We start from the raw sequence: 19925 nt of genomic DNA, 5'->3' as shown, positions 1-19925 counted from the left end.
CATCTTCATTATCTATGGTAACAGTTGAACTAGGGTGGGAATTTCTTTCAATAGTATGTAAACTTATTTCACTTTCAGAATCCAAAACTGTGGCTTAACATGTCAAATCATGTCAGGCATTTAATTCAAATTTTTTTTCCAGAGCTAGCCAAGCATCATTGCCACTATGTTTCATATAAGTATAGTTAATACAAGTAAATGGACATAAAATAATTTCAATGTTTAGATAAACATAAACCAACATTAGAATGTAAAATAGCTGAACTCATCTCAAAGCGGGAGTTGGGTGTCAGTTTCGTAGAAAGACACTTCCCTTGGAACTTTTCTCCCATAACAAACTGGATAGTAATGTCCGGTAGTCTGAGGCAGACACATTAAAACTACTCTTACAATACAAACCGAAGAAGAGGATCATGTCGTCGTCTTTAGAGCAACTGGAGAACCAGCTAGAAACTTTCATAGAGAATGTGCGGCAGATCGGGATATTGGTTAGTGATTTCCAGCCACAGGGACAACAAGTTCTGAATCAAAAGCTGTAAGTACACGGTTTTTGTTGCTCTAAAGGGAAAGAGGCCTCATGGGAAATTATTGACGGTTGTATACTAGTTTATGAGTAATTCCGTCAACCTTGTATGATAATTGGTTATCTTCCGCAGTCCTAGTGTAAAATTCAGAAACGATTGATATTAGATAAGGTGATAAGGGTTATGTATTGTAAATTGAGGTAATAATCTTATATACAGCATCAACAAACTTAATGATAACCTCATTTAATGACCGAAATTAGAAATATAAAATTCATCTGATACGAGGGAGTGCATTGCCTCAACGTTGTGTCGTCTGTTTGTTGACATTCGGTGCCATTTTTAATATATATTAGCTCAGTAAGGTGGTGATCAGTAAAATGGGGGCCTTTTCCAGTGTAAATCCTCCTAACATTCTTTTTTTCTTGTTTTCAGGCAGAACATGATTACGAACATGCAGGATATTGACAAGTTACGCTCTGCTGTCCAGGATGTGCTCGTCCCTCTTGAGGTGTTCGAGTAAGTTTTACACTTAGGGTATAGAATTATTATATAACATGCTGCATAGCCAGGCTTTTTTTTTTTTCTTCATGATATTACATTCTTTTGATGCCCTCTAGTGTACTTCAAACAAAATATCTTAATATTATTTATACTCCTTCATTGTACCTTACGTATTGCGTTTTACATTGTAATTATTGTTACCATTGTTTTATTCATGCTTATTTGCCATTACCTTCATGAGCAAAGTTGCATTAAGAACAGGTGATGTATGGCCTCATATGCTCAAAACCACCCGCTGGCTGTCATGTATAATGTACTGCAAGCAGAGCCCTGATCCATAACCAAGCCCCACAGACCATTTTGCGTTTACTCCGAACCATTTAATATGCCTTAGTTCAGCCCATTGACAGCATGCTATCCACTTTATTCCATATTACTGATCTATCCCATGCATGCTTATCAGCCTCTTTAAATGTGCAGATGCCATTAACAAATCTTCTTTCACTCCATCCTTCCATCTGTTTTTGGATCTCCCCTACCCTTTGCTCCATCCACTTCTGTGGTCTATGTGCAGTCAGTGGACTGAACCAGGGCATGCAACATTAAATTACACCATAGAATGGTCTATGGAGCTTCCCTCTGAATGGCACATTATGTATATAAGGCAACTAAAGTGGTAAAGTGGAGAAGCAACTAGGAATGAAAAAAATGGAGTACTTTATGATGAGAACACATAAATATTTATACCCTCTAAGGCTTAGTCCTCTGTTCTTAATGCTATTTTGCGAATGTGGGAAATGGCAAATATGTATGAAAAAAAAATATACATATATATTTCTTTCTTTCAAACTATTCGCCATTTACTGCGTTAGCAAGGTAGCGTTAAGAACAGAGGACTGGGCCTCTGAGGGAATAATCTCACCTGGCCCCCTTCTCTGTTCCTTCTTTTGGAAAATTAAAAAAAAAAACAAGAGGGGAGGATTTGCAGCCCCCAGCTCCCTCCCCTTTTAGTCGCCTTCTACGACACGCAGGGAATATCATTTGTGTGATTTTTTTGTATGTAAGTGATATTGTAAGGTATTTTCTCTAAAAAACAGTTTGTCGCAGTACGTATTCTTTTTCTTTGAAAATCCATATCGTTTTGTTTTTTTAAGTTTAATAATATAGATATTTGTCATTGTAAGTAACAGTGCCTAATGTTGTGTCTTTCTTCAGGTATATAGATGGTGGAAGAAATCCTCAGCTATACACCAAGGATTGTATGGAGAAAGCCCTAACAAAGAATGAACAGGTGAGGAAAAATTGCATGAGCCAATTTAGAAGTTTGGAAAAGATATCTTTATTATCCTTAATATTATTGAACACTTACCCATCTATGTCTTTAGCTTACTCCCCCTACCCCAAAACACACACACACACACACACACACACACACACACACACACACACACACACAGTATCACCACACTTCTTGGTCCTATACAACTCTAGGACATGAAAACTGTTGTAAAGAGGCTTTATATGGGACACCCTGCATAATATGATTGTTCCTATCATTCATCATTGAGATATTATTATACGGTATCCATAAAACTTTCATTAAAAGGTACCTTTTTTGTGCATTTCAGGTGAATGGAAGAATTGATGCATATAAAAGGTTTAAAGCAATGTTGTTGGTTGAGCTGTCACATGTGTTTCCAAATGAAATGACACGTTATCGTGCAGTACGGGAAGAATTAAGCTAATGGAAGAGTGTGCAATTACAATGACATCTTGAGGAAATTCGTGAAACTCATCAGATGTTGTTACTGGTAGTGACAGTAATTCAAGAGAAAAGGGCTTGTCTTCTAAAAAGAATTCTTTACTCAGACAGTATGAATTATGTACATGTGTATATATGTATATGTCTGTGTGTGTATATATATGTATACGTTGAGATGTATAGGTATGTATATGTGCGTGTGTGGACATGTATGTATATGCACGTGTATGTGGATGGGTTGGGCCATTCTTTCGTCTGTTTCCTTGCACTACCTCGCTAACTCGGGAGACAGCGACAAAGTATAATAAATATGAAATGGTAAAGGTATCATTTTTTAATACTGTACTTAGTTTTGTATTGTATATGGAACCAAAACTTTTGAAAGCTCTTTACATTCTATTTTGATTTTTTTTTTATAAATGGTGTTAAATAAACATATTTTGACTTATGGAAAGGTAATGACAAGAATTATGAGCAAAATTCTGTTATGGTTTCTTAGAAAGTGAACTAACGTTCAGAAAAAAAAGAGATACCAAAGAGCAGCCCATTAATTTTCTCAAGAGCATTCCTTTTTTGCAAATTATAAGTTATGAAATATTGCAGGACATGAAAAATGTTGACAAGTTTATTTGCTTGATTTTATTCCTTGTTTACTTCTAAGTGTGTGGCCTGAAAATGTGTTTCAGGGAAATACATAATGCTAAATTCTTGTACTGTTTCTGTAAAATATGCAGTGTAATTCGTTGTTTGTATAGATGTTCTGCTTTTTCCCACCGTAGGTAATGCATATGAAATAATGGAATGTGATGCCAGTGTTATGAGTTGTATGGGTTATCAGACAACTATGTTTTCCTTATGAGAAAGATTGCTTATGATGTAATTCATACTGGATGAAGTTATCTTTAGAAAGAAGCCAACATTATCCATGAAATTGTATACATATTTACTCAGTGCTACCTTGCAAAAATGAGAAATGACACTCGTGTAAAAAATTATTTACTCTGTGCCTAAGAATTATCATCTGCTAGCTCTCCGATCTTTTCAGGAATACCTTATTATTAACTGAATGTTGAATTTCTTTTATCTGCATTTTTTGAATAAGTATATTGTAATTAACTGAGTAAACATATAAAACAATATTTTATGATGTCTTCTTACTATGTAAGAACACTGCCTCCTAAAAGTAGTGTATACATTTTTAATGATTTGTGAATAAAAGTATTGTTTGAACATGTTTTCATTGAATATGATTCACAGATGTTGGGAGGAGATACTTCATGGATCACCTCATTGTACAGTTGAAAAATACTGAGAAACTGAATGATTGACAATAAAAAGATACTACTGTGTTTGTATTTCATTTTCAATTAACAGTGTTCACAGATGCTTTATACATCAGTAAATTAAACAGTAGAAAAAACTGTATCAGACACTGGTAGACTAACTATGGATGCTTGGATTGACCACATTCAAAGGATGGATCAGTAACCTCTTGGTCTCCAACCCAACCCTTCCAAGTTCTGCTTATATGCACCTTGCCATCCATTCTTTCAGACTTTTAACTGCCCTTTTTACATGTGAGCCCCACAAATGAGAGTATCTACCAACATACTTAAATTACTTAAAATGAGATTTTGCCACACTGGCATGCCTATTTTAGTGTGTAGCACTCGCATTACATTTTGCTTGATGAATGATACTGTTCCTCTATGCAGCCACCAGTATTACATATTAAATTTGGATTCATCAGGGGCTGATTTCAAGAACATGTTTTCTCCTAAATGTTTCTGTAATTGTTCCATGCATATTTCTTAAATCTCCTGGTACTATACATTAATCATTCTAGCCTAGACATACTAAGCTTACTGGCTGTGTATGCACTATGAACATTTATTATGCAGATGTGGTGATGCAGTGTGTGTTAACAGCGATGGTAATAATGATGCAAAAATATGGCAACGCAGTGTTTGCAATCAGTGATGAAAATGATGTTATGGTAATTGTGAAGAGGCAGTGTGCTTTCAATGATGATAGTGATGTGGAGACAGTGTGTGTTGTCACTGCTGAACTATCACGTAATTAATGCTCAAAATGATACAGTCCCTGACTGGCAAGTTTGTTATCTTTGTCAGCTAACATGAGACGTGATGAGGACCTCCATATCTGGAACTAGTTCAAACATAATGTACATTGCTTAAGACACTTACTAACTAGATGTAGAGGAAAAACTGATGTAGCTAACAAAGACCTTTCCAGGGGGCAGTCAAGGGCTGTTTTTAAGCTAAAGTTCAAGCTTGCAGAACTCCACAAGGAAACAATATCAACATTCCTGGAGTTGATTTTGCAGTCTTATAAAAGTAAACTTCTCTTACATTATAAATACAAGTGGCAGCCAGGTATTACAGCACATGACCAGGAGGTCCAGGATGCTCTAAAGAGTACCCACTTATCTCTGGCATAAGAGCAGACAGAAAACAATTCTACTGAGACAGCATGAATCATCCCACCATAGTGCTGCTGGAGAAGTTTTTCTAAGTGCTCCAAGTAGAAGAGAATTGAGGGTGGGCAAGTGCAACATCCCTAGCAACGAGAGGGGTGAAGATAATAGATAGGGAATATCTCAAACATCGACTGCACATTTGGAAGCTAAAAAGGTATTATCTTTGTCAGAAGTTTGACCATATGAGAGCTAGGTGCTCAGACAAGAAGAGGAGCAGAGTTTGCTCCAGGTGACACCTGATAGGATGCGTGAAAAATATGACCAGTGAGACAAGGCTGTATTCAGCAATTGCTTGGAGAGTGGGAGACTCTATGCTTGGAATCAGAAGTTCGAAACCACACCCATAGAGGCTATGAACGAAGCTTCAAAGAAAGGCGAAATTTCATGAGACAGCATTTCATATATGCTTCACTGTTTCGAACTTTGATTCTGGTTGAACCCTCAAATAGCTTCATGTGAACTGAAGTAGATAACCTGACATCTGTGGAATCCTTGATGCAAGGTCTGGAAAAAGATATGATGGATTCCATCGAGAAACAAAGATTCCAACCAGAGAACTTCACCAGTTGTATCATGTGAAAAAAAATTGGCAGACCATCTTCTCGCGAGGAAAGCACGTCTTGGAATGCCTTGAACAACAGGTCAAAAAATTGCAATAGGAAATAGCTCACTCTCAGCAGCAGAATTAGGAACTGGAGACAATAATAACTCTATAAAGAAGCACATAACATGTGACCATAAACCATCCTTAAAAAAGAAATGTAGAGCAACAGACAGTGTCAGGTAAGGTCACCAACAGTACACAGTTCAAAATAGTTAAGTCGAATGAAAACTCGAGTCCATACTTCTGGAACACGTTATCCAGCAGTCTTGCCACTAGAACAAAAAAGCAATCAGCCAACCACTGCCACGAACAATCCACACTTCGTCATCTGCTGCAGACGATTGAGCAAGTTTCACCTCCGGTTCGGACAAGTTCGAAATCAGGCTTCACAGGTATCAACGAACCCGCCAATGAAAACGATGAACGACCATCAAATGAGGAAGTTTAAGGAGACGGAGTTACAAAGTGTGAGTCCCGTCTGCCACATATGTTGGGCCACTAGATCTCATGGTGGAATAGTGAAATCCAACAAAGTGAATAAGTTCACAGAGGTGACATAATTGCAGAATCTATTTAATAAAGTTACGATATATTGTTATGTCGTTCCTCAGCGCACCTGCTTACACTGGTCTCTCCTCAGACTGGTTGGTCTTACGTGGCTACCTGGTCACCAACGTCCTTCCCCTCTCGGGTAGTTCATGATGTACTCGCTCTTGCTGCAGGGTCTCTGTAACAGAGGCCCTGAATCACTAAGCCATCGGGGTAGGCACTTAGCACACACACTGAGCTTAAGATAAACCACCAAACACTATATGAGTTTACACATCCGTATGTACATAAACCATATATATATATATATATATATATATATATATATATATATATATATATATATATATATATATATAACTGCAAAGGCCACTCGCATGTTGTAAAATCAAGCGATCACCTCCCTGAACCAGTGAAGGTCTGAGCGAGACGTAACATTTTACCTGTATTGTTTGCTCCTTAAGGGCAGATCGCCATCCTTCACGTAGCGCATAGTGTCACCTGAAACATGACAGACAATCAGCCACAGGGACATAGGTGGCGTGTGCGTGTAACGGTATGGGTAAGTAGTACATTAGGGTGGGATCGGGAACGAATAATATAAAAAATAAAATAAAGAAATGACGATGTTGGTACAGCAAGGCATAGATTTACAAGATGAAAATGTTTACTTGAGATGTTGATGGATGACGTCAACCAATGTGAGTGAGGACTGGTGACACCAAGTCATGGGAATAAACGTAGGTGTTGTCATGGGAAGAGAAGAAACTACAGTTATAGAAGGGCTTTGGTGGTGTCAGATGGTAGGAGTGAAGTAGGGAGGCCGCTGGGAATTGTTGTGGTGTCAGTGATGTGAGAACATGAGAGTTATGATTGGTGGCATTGTGGTGTACAGGGTAGGAAGAGGTACATGATGTCAGAGTATGGTATTATTAATGGAACTATTTTGGAAACAAAATTATTTGTGTCCTGGTAATGACTAGTGGCTGGACAACTTTAATGTAAATATCAAAACAAACGAGGCTCTAAATGATATGGACGATTGTATATCAATACACTGACATCGTATATCAATACACTAACAATCTTTAACGACACATATTATGATAAAAGGTTCTAATCACCTTCAAATTTACGGAAGTTTTGTAGAAAAATACATATTCCTATCGGTTGAAATATTTCAATCTATAATCAATATATTGATGTTCTATATATCAATAGACCCTAAAGCTATAGTTTTCTGTATGAATTACTTGAAATAATGATAAAGTAAGAATATATAGATAATTTTGGATCAAGTATAATACACGTTAACGTTCGCAGAATTATTCTTTAAGTCTGCGGTAATCATTCTCTGTAGTGCCAACATCAAAGAAAACGTAATTTCCTGCATCCTTTTAGTGGGGTAACTTATCTATATTTGGGCTACGCGCAGGTGACTTTGTATTGCTTCGCATAAAATGTACTGACAGCGAGATATTACCTAGCAGAAGACCGGAACCTCTTTATCAGAAGATTCTGTATTGATATGTGAATTCACTAACATAGAGGCCATAACATTTTGTAAAGAATGTGGGGTAAATTTTCCGTATACTCGACGAGTATTCTTGCCTGTAATACTAGTTCGTAAAAGTAAATACTCAGAAAAGGGTCAGTAAAAAGAAACAAGAGCAACACCTTGTGGGAAAAGCTAGTACAGGATTATTGCTCTTTTATGGTGACATTAAATGCCATGTCTAATGGGACAGGACGAATTACTGTGAAAACCATAGTTACGTAGTAGATTTGGCAACAGTTAGAGGAAACTATAAATCATTACCGTTGAGTCATACGGAAAGGAAATGGTGAAATTCACTGATTTCAATTATTCAGAAAAAATACAAAAAAAAAAAAAGATAATGGTGAGCAGGTAAAGGAGGAAAGGGAAGTGGAAGGAAAGATTAAGAGGATTCAAGAGAGAAATCGAAATAAGAAAAACATAACAAGGCTCGTATACGAGTAGAATATAGTCTTATGTGACGGAAAATGTTGTGGTTGGAAGAAATGAGAGGAAAAACAGAAGAGGGGCTGCAGGTAGCGTTCATAGCACGGGCATACTTTTGAAACTAAAGATTCATAAAAGAGGGACAAGAGCAGTACCTTCCTACTTCGTAGACATCTATGCTGAAGCAGAGACATATCAAACAGAAATATTACGATGTATGTTCCAGATATTACGGTAGAAAAGATGTCAGACTTTTCTAGAAATGATAATGAGGGTTAGAAAAAACAAAAAGGTGTGTGTGAAGAGGAAAGTGTAGATTCCATTATGACCAGAAGTTTCGTCTTACCTTGCATCTCACGACGCCTGGGTAGAGTTTGAGTTCCTTGTAAAGCCTTGATGTTGGCCTTGGATTCCATGTGTGTCCCTGGGAACTGGGAGGTGGTGTTGAGGTCAGGTTGCGAGTTACTCCTCCTCGTGGAGCGGGAGGATTCCTGGCTCGAGTGACGGATCATGGATCTCTGAAATTACCATTCGTCTTATTCTCTGGGATGATACGAAGAACTAGGGTCCACACCACTGCTGAATATTCTTGATCAACCATATCAAAGATAAAACGTCATCTCAGGTCCAGAAGGAACACATGCTTTTGGCGTTGGGTACCTCCACACACACACACATACACACATTTACACACACACGGGTAATATGTGGCAGTAGGTTGCTGGCCCTCAGTTCACAGACACACATACACACACACTTTCTCTATCTATTGACCCCCGACAACATGCAACTCAGAGGAAATTATATTCTTAACTCTATGTTTTCTTCTGGTGTGAGCCACACACTAGTCCTGCCTATTGGCAAAGGGTCGTCACAGGTAAAGAAAGTTCTTGAGATGGGTCACTACGAGTGTGGATCTATATCTCCATGATCTACGAAGCTGTATATCATAAATAGGTAACCTACGCACACTTGAGACCAAACCGATTTCGTTGTCGTGGTGGCAGGAAGTTGCCAGAGGCCGTACTCCTTAACTATATGAAAGAAAACGAAGAACTTCAAGGAAAAACAAGAAATAACTTATAAAGTCAAGGGAAGGGTAACTAAGACGTTACCAAGATTAGGTGAGCTGAATTACAGGTGCCCACTGTGGGATAGAGAAGCGTAATGGGTGACTTGATCACAACTGTTAACTTTCTATACCAGGTTGATGATATCAAAAGTAATCTATTCTGCGAACATATGGGGAGACTGGCAGAGTAGGTAATTTCTCAGGCTACAAAAGAAACTATATCCACTGGTGGCAAGTTCAAATACATTGGGATACAAGACATATGAGTATCTTTAAAAAAAAAAAGACACTTTAAAACGTAAAAAAAAAAGGTTAGGGCTTAGCATGTGACGATACGTTTCCTGGGCATGAAAGACAGATCATCAAGAGATTAGGACGTCAGATAACCAGTTGCAGAAGTGTTGCACCTTCAGCCCCAAGCCTCACTCCCAAAGTGCTAACACCACACCACTCAACCAAGCCCCCGATTCGGTACATCTCACCACACAACAAAGTTTCCCTAGTACTGCCACCTCACCTCACTGCACAGGCCATCCAGAACCATGAGCTCCCCACGAGATGACATGGGTTAATCTGGTTCACTCACCCGGATCTTCAAGCTGTACCCAAGACCCCGTCTGAAGCTGGGTTGTTCTGGCTCATCATTTGAAACCAGGAGGATGATATCCTCTGGCGACTTCCCCTTGCGACATAACAATTCGAACTGGAGGTATTCTTTCATCTCATTGACTTTCTGGTAGATACGATAACCCTGTGGACAGAAAGGGGAAAGCATGAGGTCCTATACTTTTCATTATGATGGTATTAAGGGAAAATTTCCCCTGATTCATGAAGTTTCTAATCATTAGGTCATCCTATTTGAAAGATGGAGCCATATGGAAATTGGGGAGGGAACCATTCAGTGATAGATTATCAAGACAGCAACCATTAAGGATCTCAGTGTTTGTCGCAATTCATAAGTGACTCCCCACGTCCACTGACACTTTACGTATACCATACTTCCCACCACTTTAGGGAGCCCCTAAATATGTCTATATACTTTACTACATCAGTCCAGGGACCACAAGACAAGCACTTCTGCTCTCGCTTCCTACGACTCCAGTCTAACACATTTCATACTATATGGTCCCACTCTCTCGCTCACCCATCCACCCACACACATACACACTCACTGTGGAAAGCAATCCCTCCCTCCACTAACCTTGTCAGTGAGGAAGGTGAAGACTCCATCGCCCGTCTTGGATTTCCGGCCAGCCTCCAAGTGGAAGGAGGTCGTGTTGTAGCCGTACCTCCGTATGGCGTTAATGCTCCAGCTCCAGGTCTTCAAGTCGCCTCCTTGGAGAAAGATGGAATCTGTCTTCACCAACAGGACGGCCTCTCCCTTCATACCAAGGCGTCCCTCAACGTCCTCCCTCAACCTCACCGGGATCTGCCATTCCTCTGCAGCAAGATAACGTATCATCATCATTCATTATCATTTCCTCTGTCTCTCGGGTTGACTTGGAGATTAGGACGAGGTCCTCAGGACATGATACATGTTCTGGATCCATCAGTTGTATGTGTGTGTGTGTGTGTGTGTGTGTGTGTATTTTCATCCTTTGTATCTCAGTATGTGAGTGTATACATACGTAGCTTAGTTGTCTGCACTATAAATACAAGCTTTGAACTTGGGTCTTTCTACACCACGAATGTTCTCTTAACATCACTCACTCTTAACTTACGCTCCTGTTGCTTACCTGGTAATACAAACCCAGGGGTACCAGCTCCCATCGTATATACAGTAGAGAGGGAAGTGTGATGCTTTTATGTCAGCTACTTACCGAAAGTCTCCAATGGGTTGAGCTTGGAAGAGGTTTCAATCCCCGTCCTGAACAAGGGAGGACTAGAATCGGTCGTGGTCTGCGGCCCGGTCTCGGACCACGGGGCGTTCTTGTACTGATGCATCTGCAAACTTAGTTCTATTAGGAATATTGCCTGAAGTGACTAGAATAAAGGGGACGACGAAGTTGTGAGGGGGGGGATGAAGCTGCGAGTGGGGACAGCATGCAGAAGTTCTATGGTAGAGGAAGTTTTAAGTCTCCACGAGAGTAGAACTTCCATCCCTTACAATATAAAAAGGTCTACTTGGTATACTGGCTACAAATGTCTTCCTGCTAGTCTACTGTACAGTACATAACATAAACTCCGAAGAACAACTTGCATATGCATTGTTCAAGAGAGATAATGTCTGTATATCTAACTAATCTTTGTACCTCCTTTGTTTAAGCAAAGATAATGCCTCCATATATACGAAGATAGTTTTAATCTCTCTTGTTTAGGTAAAGAGTATGCCTGTATCTATAGTTCTTATCTTTCTAAGGAAGAGGCTTATTTTTCTAGTTCTGTCGCCTTACAGAGATCCAACACATACAAAAGACCGAAGCTTTGTTCTCTCTCTCTCTCTCTCTCTCTCTCTCTCTCTCTCTCTCTCTCTCTCTCTCTCTCTCTCTCTCTCTCTCAAGCGACGACATTCGTGCCTACTTACTTGACTTTTCCCTCGTCTGAGTGTCGGATGTGGCTGTCGGATGTTGACAACTGTATGACGTGGCGTTTGTTAAAGAGTTAGTTTGAGTGTTGGGAAGACCTAACCCATCATTATTAAAACTACAATCATCGTTATCAAATCAGATAATACTATCATTAACTTTCCTCTCATTACTAGGATTATCTTTACTCTCATTGCTGACTCCTTCTCGAATGAGAGGAGTAAAGTAGCGACGCCACTGTATTATCTGTGCCGGATGTTATCACAGTACCACACAAGGAGACGAAGATGGGACCCACCATACAAGGAGAATATGTTATGGTCATCATCACTGACCCCACCACACAAGGAGGTTATGATCGTACCACCACACAGGGACTTTATATATGTAAGGGATAGAGGAAACATGTATGGTCTACAATTCACTGACAAATACTTCGTGTTCTTCTCATACTGTCTATCAGACATACAGTGTCCTTGTCCTAGAGCGTCCATCATTGACAGTGCCTCTCACATATATCGTTCCTCTTCCACAATGTCCTTTATAAACATAGTACCTACCCCTTCAACTGCCCTCCATCTATAATCATAATTTATCTATAACGATTCTAATCACAGTCTCCAGCACTTAACACTTCCTTCTACCTACAGCGCCTCTTAATCATACATTCAAAGGCCCATTACCCCTTAGGACTTATTTAAGTGTTTGAAGAACTTACATCAACGAAGAGAGATTTCTTAGTTTTTCTTTTCGTCACTTACTTAGTCTTGTGAAGTAACAGGGAGACCCAACGCAAGATGAACCAAGCCAAGTACGAAGATCATGTCCCTCTCAAACATCACCAGCACAACAGATACTCATTATTTTGTGATTTTTTAACTCGGAACTTTGTGGCACTTTACACACGGCTGCCTCGGGTATCTCTGCGTTACAAACCTGCGGCCTTTGTCGCAATGTCAAACGGGGTGCGTTGTTTGTCAGGACACAACAGGACGCGTGGAGTGTCACCCACCACTAATGGTATCCCTTCCCAAGCCTGTGCGCAGCTGAGCGGGAAGTCATGCTTGAAAATGACTATCAGTCATTATACAAGAAAAGAACATAGAAGAAAGAGTCCTTTGCTTATCCATTATACATTCATATGAAGACGTACTTCATGTAATTCACGGTTGTTTTGTTTATCACAACGAGTAAAGGTTAGCTAGATAGGGCGCCTCTTGTCACCTTTGCCTCGGGAGCTTATCCGTTACTTATCTCTCGCCTTTCCGACTTATCTACGTAACCTTCCGAAAGACTTGGTATTTGTTGTATGGAGCCTAACTTAAACATGAAAAGTCCTCCAGCAGATGTGCACCTCTGATAGAATATCTAGTTCTTTGATATCTTACTGTACAGTTAGTAAAAATTTGTGGACGCCACGGATTTCCTAGTCGTTTGCATCTCTTACAAAGGTATATATATATATATATATATATATATATATATATATATATATATATATATATATTACATTTTGTCGCTGTTTCCCGCGTTAGCGAGGTAGCGCAAGGAAACAGACGAAAGAATGGCCCAACCCACCCACATACACATGTATATACATACACGTCCACACACGCACATATACATACCTATACATTTCAATGTATACATATATGTACATACACAGACATATACATATATACACATGTACATAATTCATACTTGCTGCCTTAATTCATTTCCGTCGCCACCCCGCCACACATGAAATGACAACTCCCTCCCCTCGCATGCGCGAGGTAGCGCTACGAAAAGACAACAAAGGCCAGATTCGTTCACACTCAGTCTCCAGCTGTCATGTACAATGCACCGAAACCACAGCTCCCTCTCCACATCCAGGCCCCACAAAACTTTCCATGGTTTACCCAAGACGCTTCACATGCCCTGGCTCAATCCATTGACAGCACGTCGACCCTGGTATACCACATCGTTCCAATTCACTCTATTCCTAGCACGCCTTTCACCCTCCTGCATGTTCAGGCCCTGATCGCTCAAAATCTTTTTCATTCCATCTTTCCACCTACAATTTGGTCCCCCACTTCTCCTTGTTCCCTCTACCTGTGACACATATATCCTCTTTGTCAATCTTTCCTCACTCATTCTCTCCATGTGACCAAACCATTTCAAAACATCCTCTTCTGCTCTCTCAACCACACTCTTTTTATTACCACACATCTCTCTTACCCTTTCACTACTTACTCGATCAAACCACCTCACACCACATATTGTCCTTAAACTTCTCATCTCCAACACATCCACCCTCCTCCGCACAACTCTATCTATAGCCCACGCCTCGCAACATTATAACAATATATATCTAACTTTTGGTACAGCATTAAATGGTTTCAATGCAATACACATGACAGATAGAGAGTGAGTGTGAACGAATGTGGCCTTTGTTGTCCTTTTCCTAGCGCTACCTTGCGCGCGCGCGTTGGGGGAGGGGTGCCATTTCATGTATGGCGGGGTGGCGACGAGAATGGATGAAGGCAGCAAGCATGAATATGTACATGTGTATATATGCATATGTCAGTGTATGTATATGTATGTATACGTTGAATGTATAGGCATGTATATGTGCGTGTGTAGGCGTTCATGTATATACATGTGTATGTGGGTGGGTTGGGCCATTCTTTCGTCTGTTTCCTTGCGCTACCTCGCTAACGTGGGAGACAGCAACTAAGTATAATAAATATAAATAAAATATATACATATATCACACTCTGTTTGCTTGTGGTTACACCGCCAACAAAGCCACCTTCAGTGAATCTGTATCATTACCTTATAGTAAAAAGTAGTGCAGTCTTGACGAAGACCTTCTCATTCCAAAAGAACCCACCATTTCCCTGCTACTGGAATTAGTGCCATACTTTAGTGAATAGTGGATGCAGCCAAAAGCCGAAATATTTAGGGGAAATGTATACAATTATGACAATAGATCTATAACAAGGAAAGAGGATATCACACAGTTTTAACATATACATTATATGGTATTCAAAGATGTTCACAGTGGTTAGAACAGGGCTTTTCTTGAAGCATTCTGTACAAATATGGAAGGAGAATAAATGTCATGTGTATGCCATAAATCATGTTGAATTTTGTGGATTGGAAGTGGTTGACCATTGTAAGTGCCATGTGGGTTGAATTCGTGTCTGTTTGGGGTTAAAAGAGTGACTGGATCTTCTGTGGTGATGCAAACAGTCCATTTTGGGTGAGCCAATGTTCAAGCTGTGTAATGCAAAGTTGCATGTTTCTTGTTACTTGGGCAGTGCTACGACACTGTGATGTGATTGTGAGGTAATCTGCACATAAGTAGACTTTCACGCTGTGTTCTACAGGCGATGGATGATGGTCTAGGAAAAGAATAAAAAGGACTGGGAAAGTACTGCTTATTGGAGAATTCTGTTCTAAAAGCTTAAGGATTTTGAAGCCTTAATGAACAACTATGGTTTGGTGTCCAGCTATGAAGTTGGCAAGCCACTTTTTATCACTGTTGTGGAAGGGGGTATTCCCTGCATGTCGAAGGTGGTGACTAAAAGGGATGGGAACAGGGGGTTGGAAATCCTCCCATCCAGTTTTACTCTTCCAGAAGGAACAGAGAATGGGGCTATATGAGGAGTTTCCCTCTAAGGCTTGATCATCTGTTCTGGATTGCTACCTCGCTGATGCAGGAAATGGTGAATATATATGTGTGTGTGTGTGTGTGTATATATATATATATATATATATATATATATATATATATATATATATATATAGGTGGCATTTACTGAGATTCTGATTAAATGCTCACTAATCTTGGTGACTATTCCAACAACAATTTTTTCCCCTGAAAAGATGATGTATAAACAAATTGCAAGAGACAGGAGTCTGCCCTGTTATGCTACTCACAGAATGAATAACAACATTTGTAAAGATAAGGTATACAAGCATGCACATGTCTATCATAACAGAAAACCTGAGGTTTACTTTGAATAATAACAATACTCTCCAATCATACTACTGATCTACAGTGTTCTTAGTAAATACAAAATATATGTTCACTCACTTTAATTCTGAATCCCTTATTTGACTGATAACCAAAGACTTCTCAAGATATCCTGAGTAATAAAGCTTGTTGTCATTGGCAGTGAAGGTCATGAAGCTGTGGGAAAATACAGCACGTATTATGATTAATATGGTATATGCCGAATGGCAAACTACCTAAACCTGGGATACATAACCAATATTTCATGAACTATATGTAAATATAAATACATTCATATATAACTATTAAACTCTGCCTACACATGGATATTCCAAAAGTAAAAAGCCACCTCTGGTGAGGTTGTATCATCGTCAATGAACAAAAGAGTACAGTCTTCTCAAGGAACTACCCACTTCAAGGGAGTCCAAACTTTTCCCTGGTATTGATTCAGTTGCAGTCTTGAAACTGCTTGAATCATGTAAAAGGGGTCCTGGGGTTATATAATTGGAATAAATTTTTTTTTTATTTTCTTTTTATTTTGCTTTGTCGCTATCTCCCACGTTTGCGAGGTAGCGCAAGGAAACAGACGAAAGAAATGGCCCAACCCACCCCCATACACATGTATATACATACACGTCCACACACGCAAATATACATACCCATACATCTCAATGTACACATATATATACACACACAGACACCTACATATATACACATGCACACAATTCACACTGTCTGCCCCTACTCATTCCCAATGCACTTACTACATAAGTGCACCTGATTAGCTTCCCATCTAATAAGATCATGTATATGTGCAGTATTACTTCTGTGGAGTAGTCTGCCTATATCTGGGATAAATAACCAACAGTACTTAAAATACATCATGACTATTATTGTACAACCCAAAGACCCCTTTTAAGGCATTCCTGCAGCATTAAGACTGCTCTCCAATCTGGAGCGGGGAAAAGATAGATACAAGAAGTTCCTTGACAAATTTCCTCTACTCTCTGTTCACCAACTATGATAAAGCCTAGCTAAAATGTCTTCTTGCTTACAATATAAACAGTTCAAACTTAGTTTAACAAATAAGAAAAAGATATTGGACATGAATGAAATAAACTCTAGGGTGTGTTTGAGAATTGACTTGAAATGGGAATATGGGTAGAGAATTTGCAAGTTATCTAATATTTCTTACTTTATCTTGAACAAATGCAGGAATGGGGACTATTACAAACTGTGACAGACTGAAAAATTGTTTAAGGCTAGATAAACATAGTATGGATCCGTCATAAACAATCTTAAGTAACAAATGAAATTTCCTCTTTGGTTACGTTCTTCTAAAAATGGCAGAAAGATCTAAGGCCCACCTAAAATGTTTTTAAGCATCTTATGGAGATCAATCACCATTTCACACCAAAGCAAACCATCTTTCTCCACAGAAAAGTTAATTTTACTTAACATCAGAAAAAATCCACACATATCAATAACACCTTTACATTCTTGGGGTATAAAAAATAATAGACTGTACACAATTCTTTAATAATGCATATAAATCTTTACATGTGAAATAATGTGTATTTTTTGTAGAAAGTACTACATAAAAACCTAAGATTTAGCAACTAAATCTAAACATATACACAAAAACAGCCAATTGTAAATGGCTCCTATACAAAATTGCAAATATTACACATTCTCTAATTCTTCAACATATAGTTGAGTTTATCATTGTCTCTATCAAGACTATTTTATTGCATTGTTGGCATTGCTTTCATTTGCAGTAGCAAAATACCTTAGACGATTTTAAATTGTTGCATTGAAGGCATTGCTGTAAACTTCAGATTCAAGAAGTTTCGGTCAGGGACAGTTATTAGAAAAAAGCTTTGTACCTAGAAACCTACTTGCCAACAGCAAGAAATCTCTGAATTATGGATTTTTTTTTTAATAAAGTTCAAAATATCCATTATCAGACACTAAAAGTTCCATGGGGTAATGTGAGAACCTACAAGTAATAAATATACACCATTATATACCACAACCCTATAATGAATATATCCATGTATTTATCTATTCATTCATCTAACATTACCCCAATACCCCTTTCTAAGAAAAAAATCCTGGTGTTACTCAAGTTCCCCTGTAGCTCCAAGCTTGCATGAATTCCAGCAGCATGGAAATGATAGACCCATCTCGAATAAGAAGTTCTTTGATGAAACTGTACTCCCAGGATTAAAGCCCTGTCAAAGGCGACTTTTCATTGGCAGTGCAATTATATATCTACTTTTTTCATACATATTTACTGTTTCCTGCATTAGCGGGGTAGATTTAAGTTCTGAGGACTGAGGATTGGAACCTGGGCCTGCTGTGAGGCAGGCCAATATGTTATGGTTACACTGCGTGGCAACAAAAGTTTTCCATCTCAGACCAACCAATGGTCCTAGGGATCCTTCAGGCTTGCATGAGGTAAAACAACAAGTGAAAAGTCACCTATGTTGAGAGTAAATAACTGAAAGTATAACCTCAAGATTTGCACTGCCTTGCTACTGGAAGTATCAAAGCCTAGAGATGTGGGCACTTCTGCAAAGACATCCTGGGCAACAAAAGGACTCCTTGGAAAGAGGTCCTTGGGTAATAACAATAATAATAATTATCTATATATATATATATATATATATATATATATATATATATATATATATATATATATATATATAGGTGTTTCTGGGTCCTTCAAGCTGGTGCTTTAACTGAGAAAAGAAAAGTCTTAAATTTAATGAGGCTGTATTATTGTAAAAAAAGGAACACACCTTAATTGAATGTCTTCTCACTCTGAAGCATCCCATTTTACTTTAATCCTGTATAAAATGCAGCCTCAATGAAGGAGGAACCCCAGGAAAGGGATACCTGTATTACATATAAATAGGTATCTAATGTTTATACAATACATGGTTGGTTATACAATACAAGACTAGTCTTATGTAATGACTGAGCTTTAAAACTACTCTTCTCACAGAGGCAAGTTAACTTGCATAGACAGACAGATAGATAGATAGGTAGATACACAGACAGATCGACAGACAGATGGATAGACAAGAATGGATAAAGGCAAACAAGTATGAATATATACATGTGTATATATGTATGTATATGTGTGTGTGTGTGTATATATATATATATATATATATATATATATATATATATATATATACTATCCCTAGGGATAGGGGAGAAACAATACTTACCACGTATTCCCTGTGTGTCGTAGAAGGCGACTAAAAGGGAACGGGGCAGGGGTCTGAACATCCTCCTCTCCTGTTTTCATTTTTCCAAAAGAGGGAACAGAGAAGGGGCCAAGTGAGGATATTTCCTCTAAAGCTCAGTCCTCTGTTCTTAACACTACCTCGCTAATGCGGGAAATGAAGAATATGAAAAAAATATATTATTACTATCATTCATACTTGCTGTTTTCTGCATCAGTGAGGTAGCACAAGGTAACAAATGAAGAAAGGCCCATCCACTCATATACACATATATATATACATAAATGCCCATATACACACATATACATACATATACATATCAACATATACATACACATACACAGACATATACCTATATATACATGTACATATTCATACTTGCTTGCCTTCATCTATTCCTGTTGCTACCCCACCCCACAGGAAACAGCATCACTACCTCCTGCTTCAGCAAGGTAGTGCCAGGAAAACAGACAAAAAAGGCCACATTCGTTCACACTCAGTTTCTAACTGTCATGTGTAATGCGCTGAAAACACAGATACCTATCCACATCTAGGCCCCACAGACCATTCCATGGTTTACCCTAGATGCTTTTTCCCCCCATAAATATTTGCCATTTCCCGCATCAGCAAAGTAGCGTCAA

At 38.8% G+C, this 19925-nt stretch overlaps 2 protein-coding genes across 2 annotated transcripts; one reads left to right on the top strand and one right to left on the bottom strand.

The window, feature by feature from the left end:
* Window positions 1-282: 282 nt before the first annotated feature.
* On the top strand, window positions 283-4137 carry MED10 (mediator complex subunit 10). The gene is made up of 4 exons (XM_071689538.1): window positions 283-535; window positions 960-1043; window positions 2244-2319; window positions 2657-4137. Exons 1-4 carry the CDS (start codon window positions 414-416, stop codon window positions 2771-2773), a joined length of 399 nt encoding a protein of 132 aa, XP_071545639.1. The 5' UTR covers window positions 283-413; the 3' UTR covers window positions 2774-4137.
* Window positions 4130-13025, bottom strand: LOC139763464 (uncharacterized). The gene is made up of 7 exons (XM_071689537.1): window positions 12961-13025; window positions 11320-11443; window positions 10701-10939; window positions 10086-10250; window positions 8774-8945; window positions 6887-6944; window positions 4130-6621 (listed from the first exon to the last, which is right to left on the bottom strand). Exons 2-7 carry the CDS (start codon window positions 11441-11443, stop codon window positions 6591-6593), a joined length of 789 nt encoding a protein of 262 aa, XP_071545638.1. The 5' UTR covers window positions 12961-13025; the 3' UTR covers window positions 4130-6590.
* Between the last annotated feature and the right edge of the window lie 6900 nt (window positions 13026-19925).

This window comes from Panulirus ornatus, chromosome 47 (assembly GCF_036320965.1).
Source record: "Panulirus ornatus isolate Po-2019 chromosome 47, ASM3632096v1, whole genome shotgun sequence".
NCBI lineage: Eukaryota > Metazoa > Arthropoda > Malacostraca > Decapoda > Palinuridae > Panulirus > Panulirus ornatus.
Note: the sequence above shows the minus strand (reverse complement) of the source record. Positions and strands in the feature narration are given on the sequence as shown.